We start from the raw sequence: 12406 nt of genomic DNA on the forward strand, positions 1-12406 counted from the left end.
TTGATTTTTAAGATACATCTTACTGCTACATTATAATGTTGACACCTTATACAAACATTTTCCATAATTATACAAAGCAACAACGGATTTTGATATCTCCATGTTGATAAAAGCAAAATTTGATCATTTTCATTGGGTAAGATGGATCACTATATCATACCATCATCATCATCATTTTATTCTTTCATAATTAATTGGGGTCGACTGCATGAATCTTGGTTTTCCATTATGCTCTATTAAAAGTCATATCCTCAATGATACCATAAATCTCTATATCTTATCAGACTACTTCTAACCATGTCTTTTTGGGCGTACCCCTCGTCTTTTCAGTCATTTCACTTAAACTAACTCGCACCTCTTAATATGCATTGTACTTAGTTGGCGCCACATATGGCCAACCCACCTAAGTCTACTCTCTCTCATTTTTTTGTCTATTGGTGCCATCTTAAATTCTCTCGAATAGATTTATTTTGAATTTTATCCCTTCTTGTATTGCTATTCATCCATCTCAACATTCTCATATCTGCTATACTCATTTTATAGACATATTAATTTTTGTTCGCCCAACATTCAACCCCATAGAGCAAAGCTCGTCTCACCATTGTCCTGTAGAATTTGCCATTTAGCCTCATTGGTATGCGATGGTCACATAAAGTTCCAGTTGTACATCTCCACTTCGCCCACCAAACTCTAATTCTGTGTGTGATATCTTCCTTGATCTTTTCATTTTCCTTGATTATCGACTCAAGATATCGAAAATGCAGTCTTTTTTGTACTTCCTAGCCATCAATATTAACTACTTTCTCGTCTATACTCTTATTATTACTAAATTTGCACTCTATATACTCTATCTTAATCAAACTAATTTTAAAACCTTTGAATTTTAAAGCATCCCTCCAAGATTCTAACTTTGTATTGACTGTACCATTACTTCAAATTTCAAAATTTCAAATACCAAGATAACTAAAAAGTTTCCTCCACCAACCCATGTGCTCATTTGCTAAACTTCTAAAAAGAAATGTGAGAACGAATACTATGAATAAGTGTTTAAAAAATCAGTTAGCTGGATCATGTAAGAACCGGTTTAGAGTACCCCATGAATCAAAGTTGAGACTTGTTTTTTGGAACTCGCTCGGTTTTGTTATGGAATCAGTATGAGTGTGTGAGAAACATCGATTTCTCTCTCATTTCTTCGCCAAACTTTCTCAAATTTTGTCCCAAATTGTTCCTTTTGCTTAACTACAATAATCCTAACAAAAAACTACTAAAAATTACTAAAAACTTAAAACCTCTTAAATCTCAAGATAGAAGTTGGGTTGTTTTTGTTCTACCATTTTGGAATCCTATTCACCATTCTTGATATAGTTTCTCTCTACTTTCATTTGATTTATCAAAATTTTGTCTCATTTTGTTGTCCTCTTATATTTACAATGTCCCTAACAAAAATCTAGGATCAAGCCCACTAACATTATGAATAAAAAGTAGGACCAAAGCCCTAATTTTTTAATCAATCCATTTAAATCAATCAGTTATTTTATTCCCTAAAATTTCCTCTCTAAACCCCCTGATTTTAGGGGTACTGAATAATTTAAAAATTCCAACTCATAAATGACTTAAAAATACAATGGTTTTGAATCATTTAGATGATCTAAAAAACCATTTATCTCTATAAACTCATGTTTCTTAGATGTTTTGAAACATTTAAAATGTTGAAAATGTGTTCGAAAAAAAATATATTTTTCTCTATTTCCATCTCCCTAAATTTTCTATTTTTATTTGTCTCTGATTTCTTTCAGGCGAATCAGTGTAACCGACCTACAAATAAGTTCGGCTGACAACTATTTCAACTCACTAATCCGGATTTTAAAGCACCAATATGAATGAATATGATGTGAATCATGTAAGTGTTATACAATTTTGGTTCATCTGTGCGCCATGAATTTATTTCATGACTTGCAAGAGATAGCATCTTCAATCCTAGTTCCACATTACCAATGACCAATGAATGCAAATTTATATGACGGGCTTGGGCAATTAATTGGAATAATCAATGTTTAAAGTCCGGCGATTTCTGACCTGGATCGCCGATTAGGATAAAACTAGGTGAGGTATAACTAGATGGTATTGCTTTCAGCCTAGTTCCCCGCACCCCCACCCCCACCCTGACCCACACCCACACCCACACCCACACCTTGACCCACACCCACACCCACACCTTGACCCACACCCACACCTAGACCTAGACCCTCCCCTTTCATATTTTCTTTATTTTTTGTTTTTTTACAAAGTTTATGTAATATTTTTTAATGTCCTCCTTTATCCCCACCTCATAAATCTATATTTTAATTTTTAATTTAATTTAATTTTTCTAAATCATCGATTTGGATTGATCTGGATCATTAATTTGGGAATTCAGCATGAAGTTATGGTTTGAACAATCCACCCTACTCATCCGGGCTTTCAAATACGAATAATAGAATTATTAGACAAACCGGTTGGGTCAAACCGGCCCCAGCCGAGTTATCCTAAACCAACCCATGGGCGGGTCTTGTTAAGCCTGGTTTTGGTGGTCAAGTTCCCAAGTTTAAAAAAGTTTACAAAAACTGATTAAAAATCTAAAAAACAAGAAATTTCTTCATAACGTATTTTTATATGTTTTCTATTATTTTGGCAAACATTGAAGAGTATTTCGGCCGTAAATGCTTATTTTTACATTTCTTTTTTAGATTATTTTTAAAATACCCATATCACAAATTGATTTTTAAATCTATCTTTTCACTCATTTTTTAATTGTTTTGATTAATTTTACTTTAAATAAAATTTTGATATTTTGTTATTTTATTTGGATTTTTATAAAAACTTTTTTACCTAGTCGGTACCTCGGGCCGTTACACGGACCGGTTATATGGGTCACCGGACCCGCGGTCTTTCTCCATGACAAACGAAGGGGTTTTCTGTAATTTTATTGTGATTCGCTTATATAACCAGCACCCCGTGCTTGCTTTTGCGAAAGCTATACTGAAAATGGCGGGAGAGGATGGAGCACCGGAGGTCACACTCGAGACCTCCATGGGGCCTGTTACCGTTGAGGTCACAATATTATCTATTCTACCCTCTGATACATGTTTCTCTATCTTTATATTCATTTTTTTTATCTTTTTATTTTTTTTGTTTTTGCAGCTATATGATCGGCACACGCCTAAAACTTGCAGGAATTTCATCGAGCTTTCTAGAAGGGGGTACTACAATAATGTGAAGTTTCACAGGATAATTAAAGTTGGTTCCTTTTCCAAATTGTTTATTCATCAAATTTATGTTTTTTCCTTTTTCCTCAGTCTGAATTGCATATGTTTTAAGGTTTTGTTTGATTAGAGTTGCTCTTTTTGGTTTCACAATTTTTGTGTGTATATATATTAAAATTTCTGTCTGAGATGCTTCTTTTTAATAGGTTTATTTGATTAGTTTGGCTATTTTGGTTTCTTGATGGACCTAGGACTTTATGGTGCAAGGTGGGGATCCCACTGGTACAGGAAGGGGTGGGGATTCCATATATGGGTGAGTTATTAAGATCATTTTTTCCTAATATTTTAGGTATTTTTGGGGGCATTGATTTATGTAGTGCTGAAAGTATTCATCTTAATGGAGTTGTGTCTTGTTGTGAGCTACTGGTTTTGGTTTGTTTGTATCCGGAGACACGATTCTGATTTTTTGCGTATATATTAATTGTTGATTGAAACCTCGGCTGCCAAGTCCACTCAGACTCAGTTGAGTTACTCGATCTCGGCTCCTTGCTGAGCCGAGTACTACGGTACAACTGGGGCCACTTAAAATTTTTTTTTTAAAAAATCATAAGAAGTAGATAAAACTATGGAATCCATGTATACAAATTATTTATGTTATTTGGATGTTTAAATGTATAGAAATTATGTATGTAACGTGGGTGTTCTTTACATTGATTTGTGAGTTTTTCTTGTCATATGGCCCATTTTTATACTTTCCTCCTTTTATGGATTTTTCTAAAATGTCTCCAACCATAAACCAATTTTTCTATATCCACGTTTTATATATTTTTTACTTTTCCATTCCTCTTTTTTTGGACTTTTTATGTTTCCTATTGTTTTATTTCACTTTTAGAAATTTTATTTTATTTTAAACAATGTTTTTGAATATTTATTTTAGGGCCTTTTGGGCCCTGACTCTGCCCTGCCAACGTACTTGCTTTGGTTCGGGGCTGAGTCCGAGGCAAGTTAAAAAACGTTGATATTGGTACTTCTTAAAATATCTATCTTATAGTGAAAAGAAGGAATGGGTTTTCAGTGTTTCTTTGTTGAATTAGAAAATAGAATGTGGAAGTTGAATAATGAAGAATTTATTGGACATGATATCAAATATATGTTTGTGTTAATGAAATACTCGACGTGGTGCGCATGTAGAGAGAGTGTTACCTTTGTGAATGTTCAAACTGTTGCAGGTACTCAAAAGTTTTGTTTAGGGATGTTATCCACTTATTATACTTGTGCATGATTAAAGGTTTTTGGGGCTTTTAAAGAGAAAAGGCTTTTTAGAAAGAAATCTAAACCAATAGAATCCTGAACAACTTATAAGAGAAATTGAAGGAAAGGATCTTGAACACTTTGAGTTCCTTAGTCCATCAAGGATTTAGAATCCTGAGGTTAAGGTTTATATCAGTGTTTCTGTTCCATTTTTCCCCTTTCATCGATGAATGTGGCATGCAGTTCATGGACTTTTGAGACGTCTACCCTCTTGGTACTATTCTTGTATCAGTGATTTTAATTTTGAAATTTGATGAACATTATCAAAAAAAAAAATTGAAATTTGATGGTACCTGATCCACTAGTGCTTGTTAATGGCAACACCCTGGATTTTCTTATTGAACATGAATGATGTGCTAGATACATGAACTTGTTGATAGGATCTTGGCGAATCAAATTCTTGTATATTAATGTCCCGAAGTTTTTTGAAGCCTTTTTTCATTCAATGTTTAAATGCACTACATAACTAAGATGCTGCAATTCTAGATTTCTAGAAGAGGATTACAGTAATTTGGAAAACATTTAAGTGGACACCTCATTTTGGCAATCCGTACATTTTGAAGTGTAGAGTTTGCTATTCAATTAAAGGGGTGTCTACTCAGTTATGAAGGAAAGAAAAAGTCTATGATTGCAAGAAATGTACCTAGATCATTTGCGGTGAAAATATTTTGGGGTCTCAAGTAAAAAACACCTCTTGCCTATGAATAACTTTTTTTTTTTTTGGTTGTTAACCGTTTACCTATGATTACCTTTAATTCAATATAATATATTCAAAATGGATATCCTGGATTGAAATCTGACTCAAGAATATCTACTCTTGAGGAGTCAGATTTGGGTCCATGAAATCCATTTTGTATTTTGGTCAAAAGAGCTCTCAGTAATTTGTGCTCATTTAGAAATTGTCCTCATTTGCTTTTGTGTCTATTATCTGCAGCGCAAAGTTTGAGGATGAAATAAAACCTGAGTTAAAACATAGTGGAGCTGGAATTTTGTCCATGGCAAATGCTGGCCCTAACACAAATGGAAGTCAGTTCTTTATTACTCTTGCACCGACTCCATGGCTGGATGGTAACACAAGTTTTCTTTTCCCCTGCTTCTATTCTATTTATTTCTGTCTTCTACACAACTGAATGGCATTGAAGAGACATAGTCTTGGAAGCTACCTTTTTTTTTTCCCGAGCAGTTTTCAGAAACTACTTGCAATCTTGCCTTCTGGACTATCTTATATTTGTTGCCAGCTCACAGTCTATTTCCTTTGCGATTTAATTTTTGAGGTTCTGAAAGGGCATATTAAAATTTTAATGGATCTGATTATTTATGGCTAGAATATGAACATGCCTTTGGCTTAGAACAATGAGCTTTCACTGATAGTCGCATAAGTTTATGCTGTTTTTATTAGTTGAGCTCTAGCCTAATATTCTTGTAGTAGTTAAGACACATTAGGTGCATAATGATGGTTTGGATTGGCTTTAAGCTATCTAAGGCTGTTCTAATTGACCCTTACATGACTTGTGTTTTAGTTTGTAGTTAGGCTGTTGTAATTGACCCTTACATGACTTGTGTTTTAGTTTGTAGTTAGGCTGTTGTAATTGACCCTTACATGACTTGTGTTTTAGTTTGAAGTCTTATATATCATCCTTAGGGATTTTTCAAACTCTTAAATAGAACTTGTCTGAAATAATAATGACTTTCAAGCCAAGTTCAATTAGAAAAATACTAAATCACTGAACTGGAGAGACAAACATACCACTGAAAGGGTCCAGGGCTCATTTATTATTGGCAATATGGTCTCAATTGTAGTTTTTGAACATTGTACAGGGGAAACTGTTCTTTCTTTCAAATTTTCAATCATTGGAGCAACAAAAGATTTGGATATATTTTACAAGAAGTAAAAACTATTGACACATTGAATTATGAAATTGATGCTTTCAATAAACTAGTGTGCAGAACTTCTGGCCTTTCTTTTATATCAAAAATTCAAAATGACATAATTAAAGCTCAAGCCATCGGATGGCACCTTGATTCAATCTCATCAATTTTTGCATTTTGGACTAGCTAGTCTGAGTTGGTTTCTTAAATAATCTGAAACGACCAAATAGGAAATGTATCATTTCCAGTCCTTGATGGTTCATTATTGAGTGGCTAGTCTGGCCTAAGAACTTATATTCTCGCCTGCAGTAGCATATAAGGTGGATTATTTGATAGCCCACCTTTCAATTTTGGGATTAGTGCATTGTAGTCGTGCGTCTCACCATCATGATCATGTTTTATCTTCCATGTCAGGTATACAATTTTGCATTACTTTTTATAATGTCATTCTCATGCTTAAGCTATTGTGCAGGAAAACATACAATTTTTGGAAGAATTTGTAAGGGAATGGAAATCGTCAAAAGGCTTGGAAGTGTTCAGACCGACAAGAATGACCGGTTTGTCCTGCCAATGCTTTTTTTCCCCCCTGTAATCATCAAAAAATAGAAAAGATAGTGGAAATAATGCTTTTGTTTTTCTAACAAAAAAGTGAATTGTTTCCACTATCTTTTACTGTTTCTTCATTGGAGAAATGATTAATGCTGGGAGTAATGGTAGTTCTCTATTAATATCATATTTCCTCCTTATTTTATCCCCATTTTATAAATGATAAACAGTGATGTATATAACAAACACAAAAAGTTTCTTTATGTAGTTAACATAAGGGAAGCTAGTCAAGAATGCGACAGAATTTGATGTATATTATTCCAGAGGACAACCGCAGTCCATTCCTCTCGATGGACTGTGGGGATTGACCTTTGTGGACCCACTCAACATTCTTCGCAGAACCATTAGTTTCAGGCATCTATCATTAGGAATGGACAGTGGATACACCTTGGAGCACAGTATTCTGCACTCCATATCTCTCGTGATTATAGTTTCATCTGCATGCTAGGTTTCTTTTTGAATCAGAATAATTTAGTAGTTTCCACCAATTGAAACTTCGTCAGAACATACTCCAATGGAACTTCATCTCTCTCTCTCAGTTTTTTTTTTCTTTCCTGTTTAAGTTGTCTAAGACCTTATGAAATTTTTGGTTTTTTTATTGTTTCAGGCCTATTCATGATGTGAAGATCCTCCGTACAACTGTCAAAGACTGATGCAGCTGAACCATTAGCGGAAAGAAGTCAAAAATGAAAATGAAAGGGCAGGGAGTGGATGTCTGGTTTCTTCCGATAGACAAATCTGAAGGGATAGGGAGCATATATGTTCCCCGAATGAAGTGATGTACTGAGGAGTTATATTTTGATACGTGGAAGGGAGGATTGAAGTTGTATCAGACATTTTACTTCTTCGATCGAATCAAACTTTCTTATGTAGCTTCATCTGTTTATTATTTCCTTTGGTGAATGTGGTTTTTCTTTGGCAAATCTAGTATGCTCTGACTAGATTTTCCCAATGAAGAGCCATCAAAGTTCACACTTTCCTTACTTTCATCTTCACCTGCTCATGGAATTTTTCACAAATGTCTTTTTTTTAGATATCCTGTGACATTCCTTGATCACAGAAACTGAATTGGCAATTGAACTTAAAATTCACAATTTTAGAATCTCAATTCTATTTACCTCACTCAGTATTTACCTCACTCAGTGTTTTAAAAAATAATTGGTGGGGTCAATAGCCCACCCACCGACACTGTTCTAGATTGCCAGAATCAATCATCTTGATCGGGATCTAGACTAAAAAGAAAAAAAAAATGAAAAAAAAGAATATGTTAGGAAAAGTAGTTTGTGCATTAGCGGAATACACTTCTACAATAGCATCCCCTGATGTATGTGAGATGGATGTTACAAACTACGAAATTTTAAAATCAACGGTATTAAAATTAATATGCAGTTTGTGTAGAGCCGAGGCTCTAAACAATCAAAGCAAAAGGCACCTTCAAATAGTGTTGAGAAATATGGTTTCAATATTGGAATCTTTGTGATAGTTTTAAAATATACTTTTATTTTTAATTATAACATTTAAAGTTTAAAAAATAGTGTAGATTGAGCATACCTATGAAATCTTGAAAATATTGAAAATTGACTGATAAAAAATGCGTTATAAGATGCACTACTTCCAAAACTTGAAATTTATTTTTTTTCTCATGTTAATGCATCTTGATGTCGAGACGATCAATTTGAGGATATATGGGCATCAAAATGATCCTTTCTAGTGAATTTTTTGAGATGGGCTATAATTTAATTGTTTAGAGCCTCGGCTCTATAAAAGCCTTTTCTTCAAAATTATATAATTTATTTATTTTTCCAATTCACTACGTATTATTGTTGAGATCACACATTCGTCAAAATTTTGATCCCAAAATCTAACTCAAATAATTTTTAGACAGAGAAATGTTGTCCAGTATGTTACAATATATAATGGCGATTTGTATCACTCGTGTTGAATGGGCCCTTCTTCGAGACACCCTACATGCTTAAACGTGGGTTGAGAGTCTTGTGGTGTCAACATTAAAAAACAAAATTTTGAGGTTAACCTTAAAAAAATTACAAAATGTTGAGGTAATTTAAGAGGAAAACAAAGGAGCAAGGCAACTACGGCATTTTTAATTTTTGTTTTCATAGGTCTCCAGCAGTTTCTCTCGATGACTGATTCCCAAGCAAATTTTGAAATATCGACCTCACCTTCCAATGTCTTTGAGTTCCTCTCCTTCCAAATTTGTGCCCCCTTAGCACGCGGTTTCTTAGTCTTAAAAATGATTCGCAATCCATTGTTGTTCGAAAAATCGAACTGGAATGGTTAATCGGACATGGCGCCGGAAGCGGCTAACTGGCCTAATCGGTAAATTGGCCCATTCAACCTCGTCAAGTCCCATAAAAAAAGTGTTGAAAAAAATGAAAAAGACAAAAACAAAAAATTACTAAAATATGAAAAGCATATAAAGCATGATTAAAACAAAACAGATTCAAATGAAATTGAAAATTAATGAAAAAAAAGGATTTTAACGAATCGAGTTGTGCCTATGGGTATTTTTAAATTTTTTGAAAAAGATGGGAAAAATATAAAAGTGAGTATTAATGACCAAAATAATTCTTAATCTTTACCACAATGTAAATAATATTGAAAAATACATTACAAATCAAATTTCTTATTTTTGAGAATTTATTTTTGATTTTTTTTAAAAAAATACCAGTTGATCACCAAAATCGCTCAAAATCAGAACTGACCAGTTCCGATTCCGATCTAACTAGGCAATTAGCGATTAGATCGCTCGGTTTTTTCAACAGTGCTCTGAACCTTTTAAAATGCTACTTTTTGTGTGGCCCAACGCCAAATCTTTTTCAATACAGACCAAAGAACAAAATGGTGATATGTGTCTGCCTCACTCTCTTTGCACGCTGCAGAACATACCTCGCTTGCTTGATCCATCAACTTTTCCCAATACTAAAACCCCAATGATGCACAACTTCATGAGGAATTGGAATTGGATAATCCCATACCTTGGTAGACAATGGAAAGGTTCACAGAAAATTCTCCTCTAGAGGAAGGCTCCCAAGTGATCTCATCCATTTTGGAAGGGGCAATCGTCGAACTGTAAGGTACCTCTGAGGTTGCCATATTGCATGGATACGAGCTCGATTATTCTTTATCGTTTGTGTGAAAATAATTATCGAAAAATATTTTCATGTGAAAAAATTTCAAGATGTGGTTAGATGTAAGAATATTTTTACACTAATTAGCTCTCAATTGGTGTGAAAAGATGCTCAAGCTCTAGCTTGAGCTTTTTTCGGTTTTCACAATTCGGTTACCAAACAAGGATTCTTAACTTCTAGCCACAAGTTTTCTACTTCTACTTTTTTTTCTCAGGCTTCAAGTTCCTCCAGAAAAACAACTTTCTTACTTACCAAACCGAGCCTTAGGAACATTAGCTTCAAAGTTCTCCCCCCTTAACCATTCATGATACCAAAACAATATGTTATTGCCCCAGCCAACCACAATTCTAGAATATCTCAAAATAGACCTCCACAATTCTAGAATATCTTCACCTCTATTTTGTAAGCAATGCGTTATTCATGTGTCATAGTATCTTCAAGGCCCAGCCCTCCCAACTTTTTTGGAGTAAAAGACAAAAAAAACTTTGTTTTGTTGAGCCAGAAATTTCTTCATCCTTTTCAAGCATCTTGCCTATTTGATTAGATATGGAACAAAGTATATGGGCATCTTGCCTATTTGATTAGATATGGAACAAAGTATATGGGCATCTTGCCTATTTGATTAGATATGGAACAAAGTATATGGGCAAATTTGATGATGTTAATTGCAGTCAGGTCAATCTTGCACCTAGAGATAGAAATTTTAGCTTGGAGAGATTCAACAAAACCTAATAGATCCGCCAACTGTAGCTTCTTCACATGCACCCCCCATTAGTCTTGACTTCTCTATATTCACTTTGAGGCCACTTATCACCTCCCCACATTTTAAGAACAGCCATAAATTTATTACTTGAAATAGAGACGCATAACAGAATACCATTGTACTTTGAAGCTTGAGCTCAAGCCTTTGGCACACACAATTGTTGAGAGAACAATTCAACCACAAATAGTGAATAGAAAAATAGAAATGAAGATGCGGGATCACCTTGTGAGATACCCCTAGAAGTTTTGAAGAATCCTACAACTTTGCCAAGAATCGGCTAGTTTATTATTGAGAGACCGATATCCAGTCTTCATGTTGTTCATCCTCCCCATTATATTAATAATATATCTCACTCAACCCTATCATAAGCTTTTTCTCTGTCAATTCTATTCTATAAATTATCCTGAAAGAATTTCCATATTTCTTGATTGGATACATTCTTGTGAATTGAAAATATTAACCATGGTCTATCTTTAATGAAGGTGGATTATGGGGTAAAGATGATAGTGTAGGACCCTTTTTTAACCTATGAGCTATCATCTTGAAATGATCTTGTAGGGATACCCAAGAACACTTCTAAACACGATGCTATAAACAAAATAACACTTTTTTTAGGGATTAAAGCTAGAAAGGTTACATTTGCAGTATTGATGTTTCTTATTGTGTGGAATTCTTGCATCATATTGATTACATCAAACTCAATTAATTCCAATGGAAAGAAAACCAATGGAAAACCATATGGTCTCATTGTTTTATCACCTGCTAAACCAACTATTGCATTCCTAACCTCTTCTTCATCAAATGGTCTCTCAAACCAGCCAGTACATTCCCTTGAAAGGCATATAATGTTAAGCTATTGGCTCTTTAAGTTGAATAAAATAAAAAATTATATTTTCGTCTCCTTTAAGCCAACTTTCTCTAGATCTTTGTCAGTAGTAAATTTCTTCTTCCTAAACGCATCTGAATGGTCAACTATATTTCAATCCTCTCCCATGTGCGTCTTCTTTGAGTTCCTACCATATTACCTTAAACAATGCAAAAAATTCTCACAATCGTCTTAAGAAAGCATATAAAGAGAAGAAAGCATATAAAGAAACCATTTACTATTAATACAAGGAGATCACATCGTTCTTATCCATTGGATTTATTTCAATTTGGTAGTTATAAGTATGTCATTTACAAGACTCGAAAGTTCCAAAAAAAATTTCTTTAACTTCATGATACCCCCTAAAACATCTAAATTGATATATGATGGCTAAGAAAAATTATAACCTCCATATAACAAAGACCAATGTCCTCATAATATACGAACCCATTTGTTTTTGCTCAAATTTCGCTCTAAAAATTAAGTTTCAAAACCAATTTGAGTGATCAGCCCACCCCACTCAATGGTTCCCCCAGTTTTCAGTCTGTCCTGTGCTGCCAGACCATGGTAGCATAACACTTCTAACCTGTGATTACTATCA

The 12406-nt window shown here is 34.1% G+C and overlaps 1 protein-coding gene across 2 annotated transcripts; it reads left to right on the plus strand.

The window, feature by feature from the left end:
* The first annotated feature begins 3018 nt into the window (after positions 1-3018).
* LOC18441295 (Cyclophilin-like peptidyl-prolyl cis-trans isomerase family protein) lies at positions 3019-7900 on the plus strand. Of its 2 annotated transcripts, XM_006851413.4 has the most exons (6): positions 3019-3090; positions 3181-3276; positions 3494-3555; positions 5488-5621; positions 6895-6979; positions 7636-7900. In XM_006851413.4, exons 1-6 carry the CDS (start codon positions 3025-3027, stop codon positions 7679-7681), a joined length of 489 nt encoding a protein of 162 aa, XP_006851476.1. In that variant the 5' UTR covers positions 3019-3024; the 3' UTR covers positions 7682-7900. The 2 variants fall into 2 exon arrangements, with proteins under 2 accessions (XP_006851476.1, XP_088708162.1); XM_088852036.1 differs by lacking the exon at positions 6895-6979.
* The last annotated feature ends 4506 nt before the right edge of the window (positions 7901-12406 follow it).

The sequence above is a fragment of the Amborella trichopoda genome, chromosome 11, assembly GCF_054954075.1.
Source record: "Amborella trichopoda isolate Santa Cruz 75 chromosome 11, AtrichopodaSantaCruz75HAP2 v2.0, whole genome shotgun sequence".
Lineage (NCBI taxonomy): Eukaryota > Viridiplantae > Streptophyta > Magnoliopsida > Amborellales > Amborellaceae > Amborella > Amborella trichopoda.

Bases quoted from the DNA above. Each gene is read 5' to 3' on its own strand.
- LOC18441295 (XM_006851413.4), top strand. From the start codon at position 3,025: ATGGCGGGAGAGGATGGAGCACCGGAGGTCACACTCGAGACCTCCATG. The intron at 3,277-3,493 runs GTTGGTTCCTTT...TGATGGACCTAG, and splicing joins AGTTTCACAGGATAATTAAA to GACTTTATGGTGCAAGGTGG. The intron at 3,556-5,487 runs GTGAGTTATTAA...TATTATCTGCAG, and splicing joins GGTGGGGATTCCATATATGG to CGCAAAGTTTGAGGATGAAA.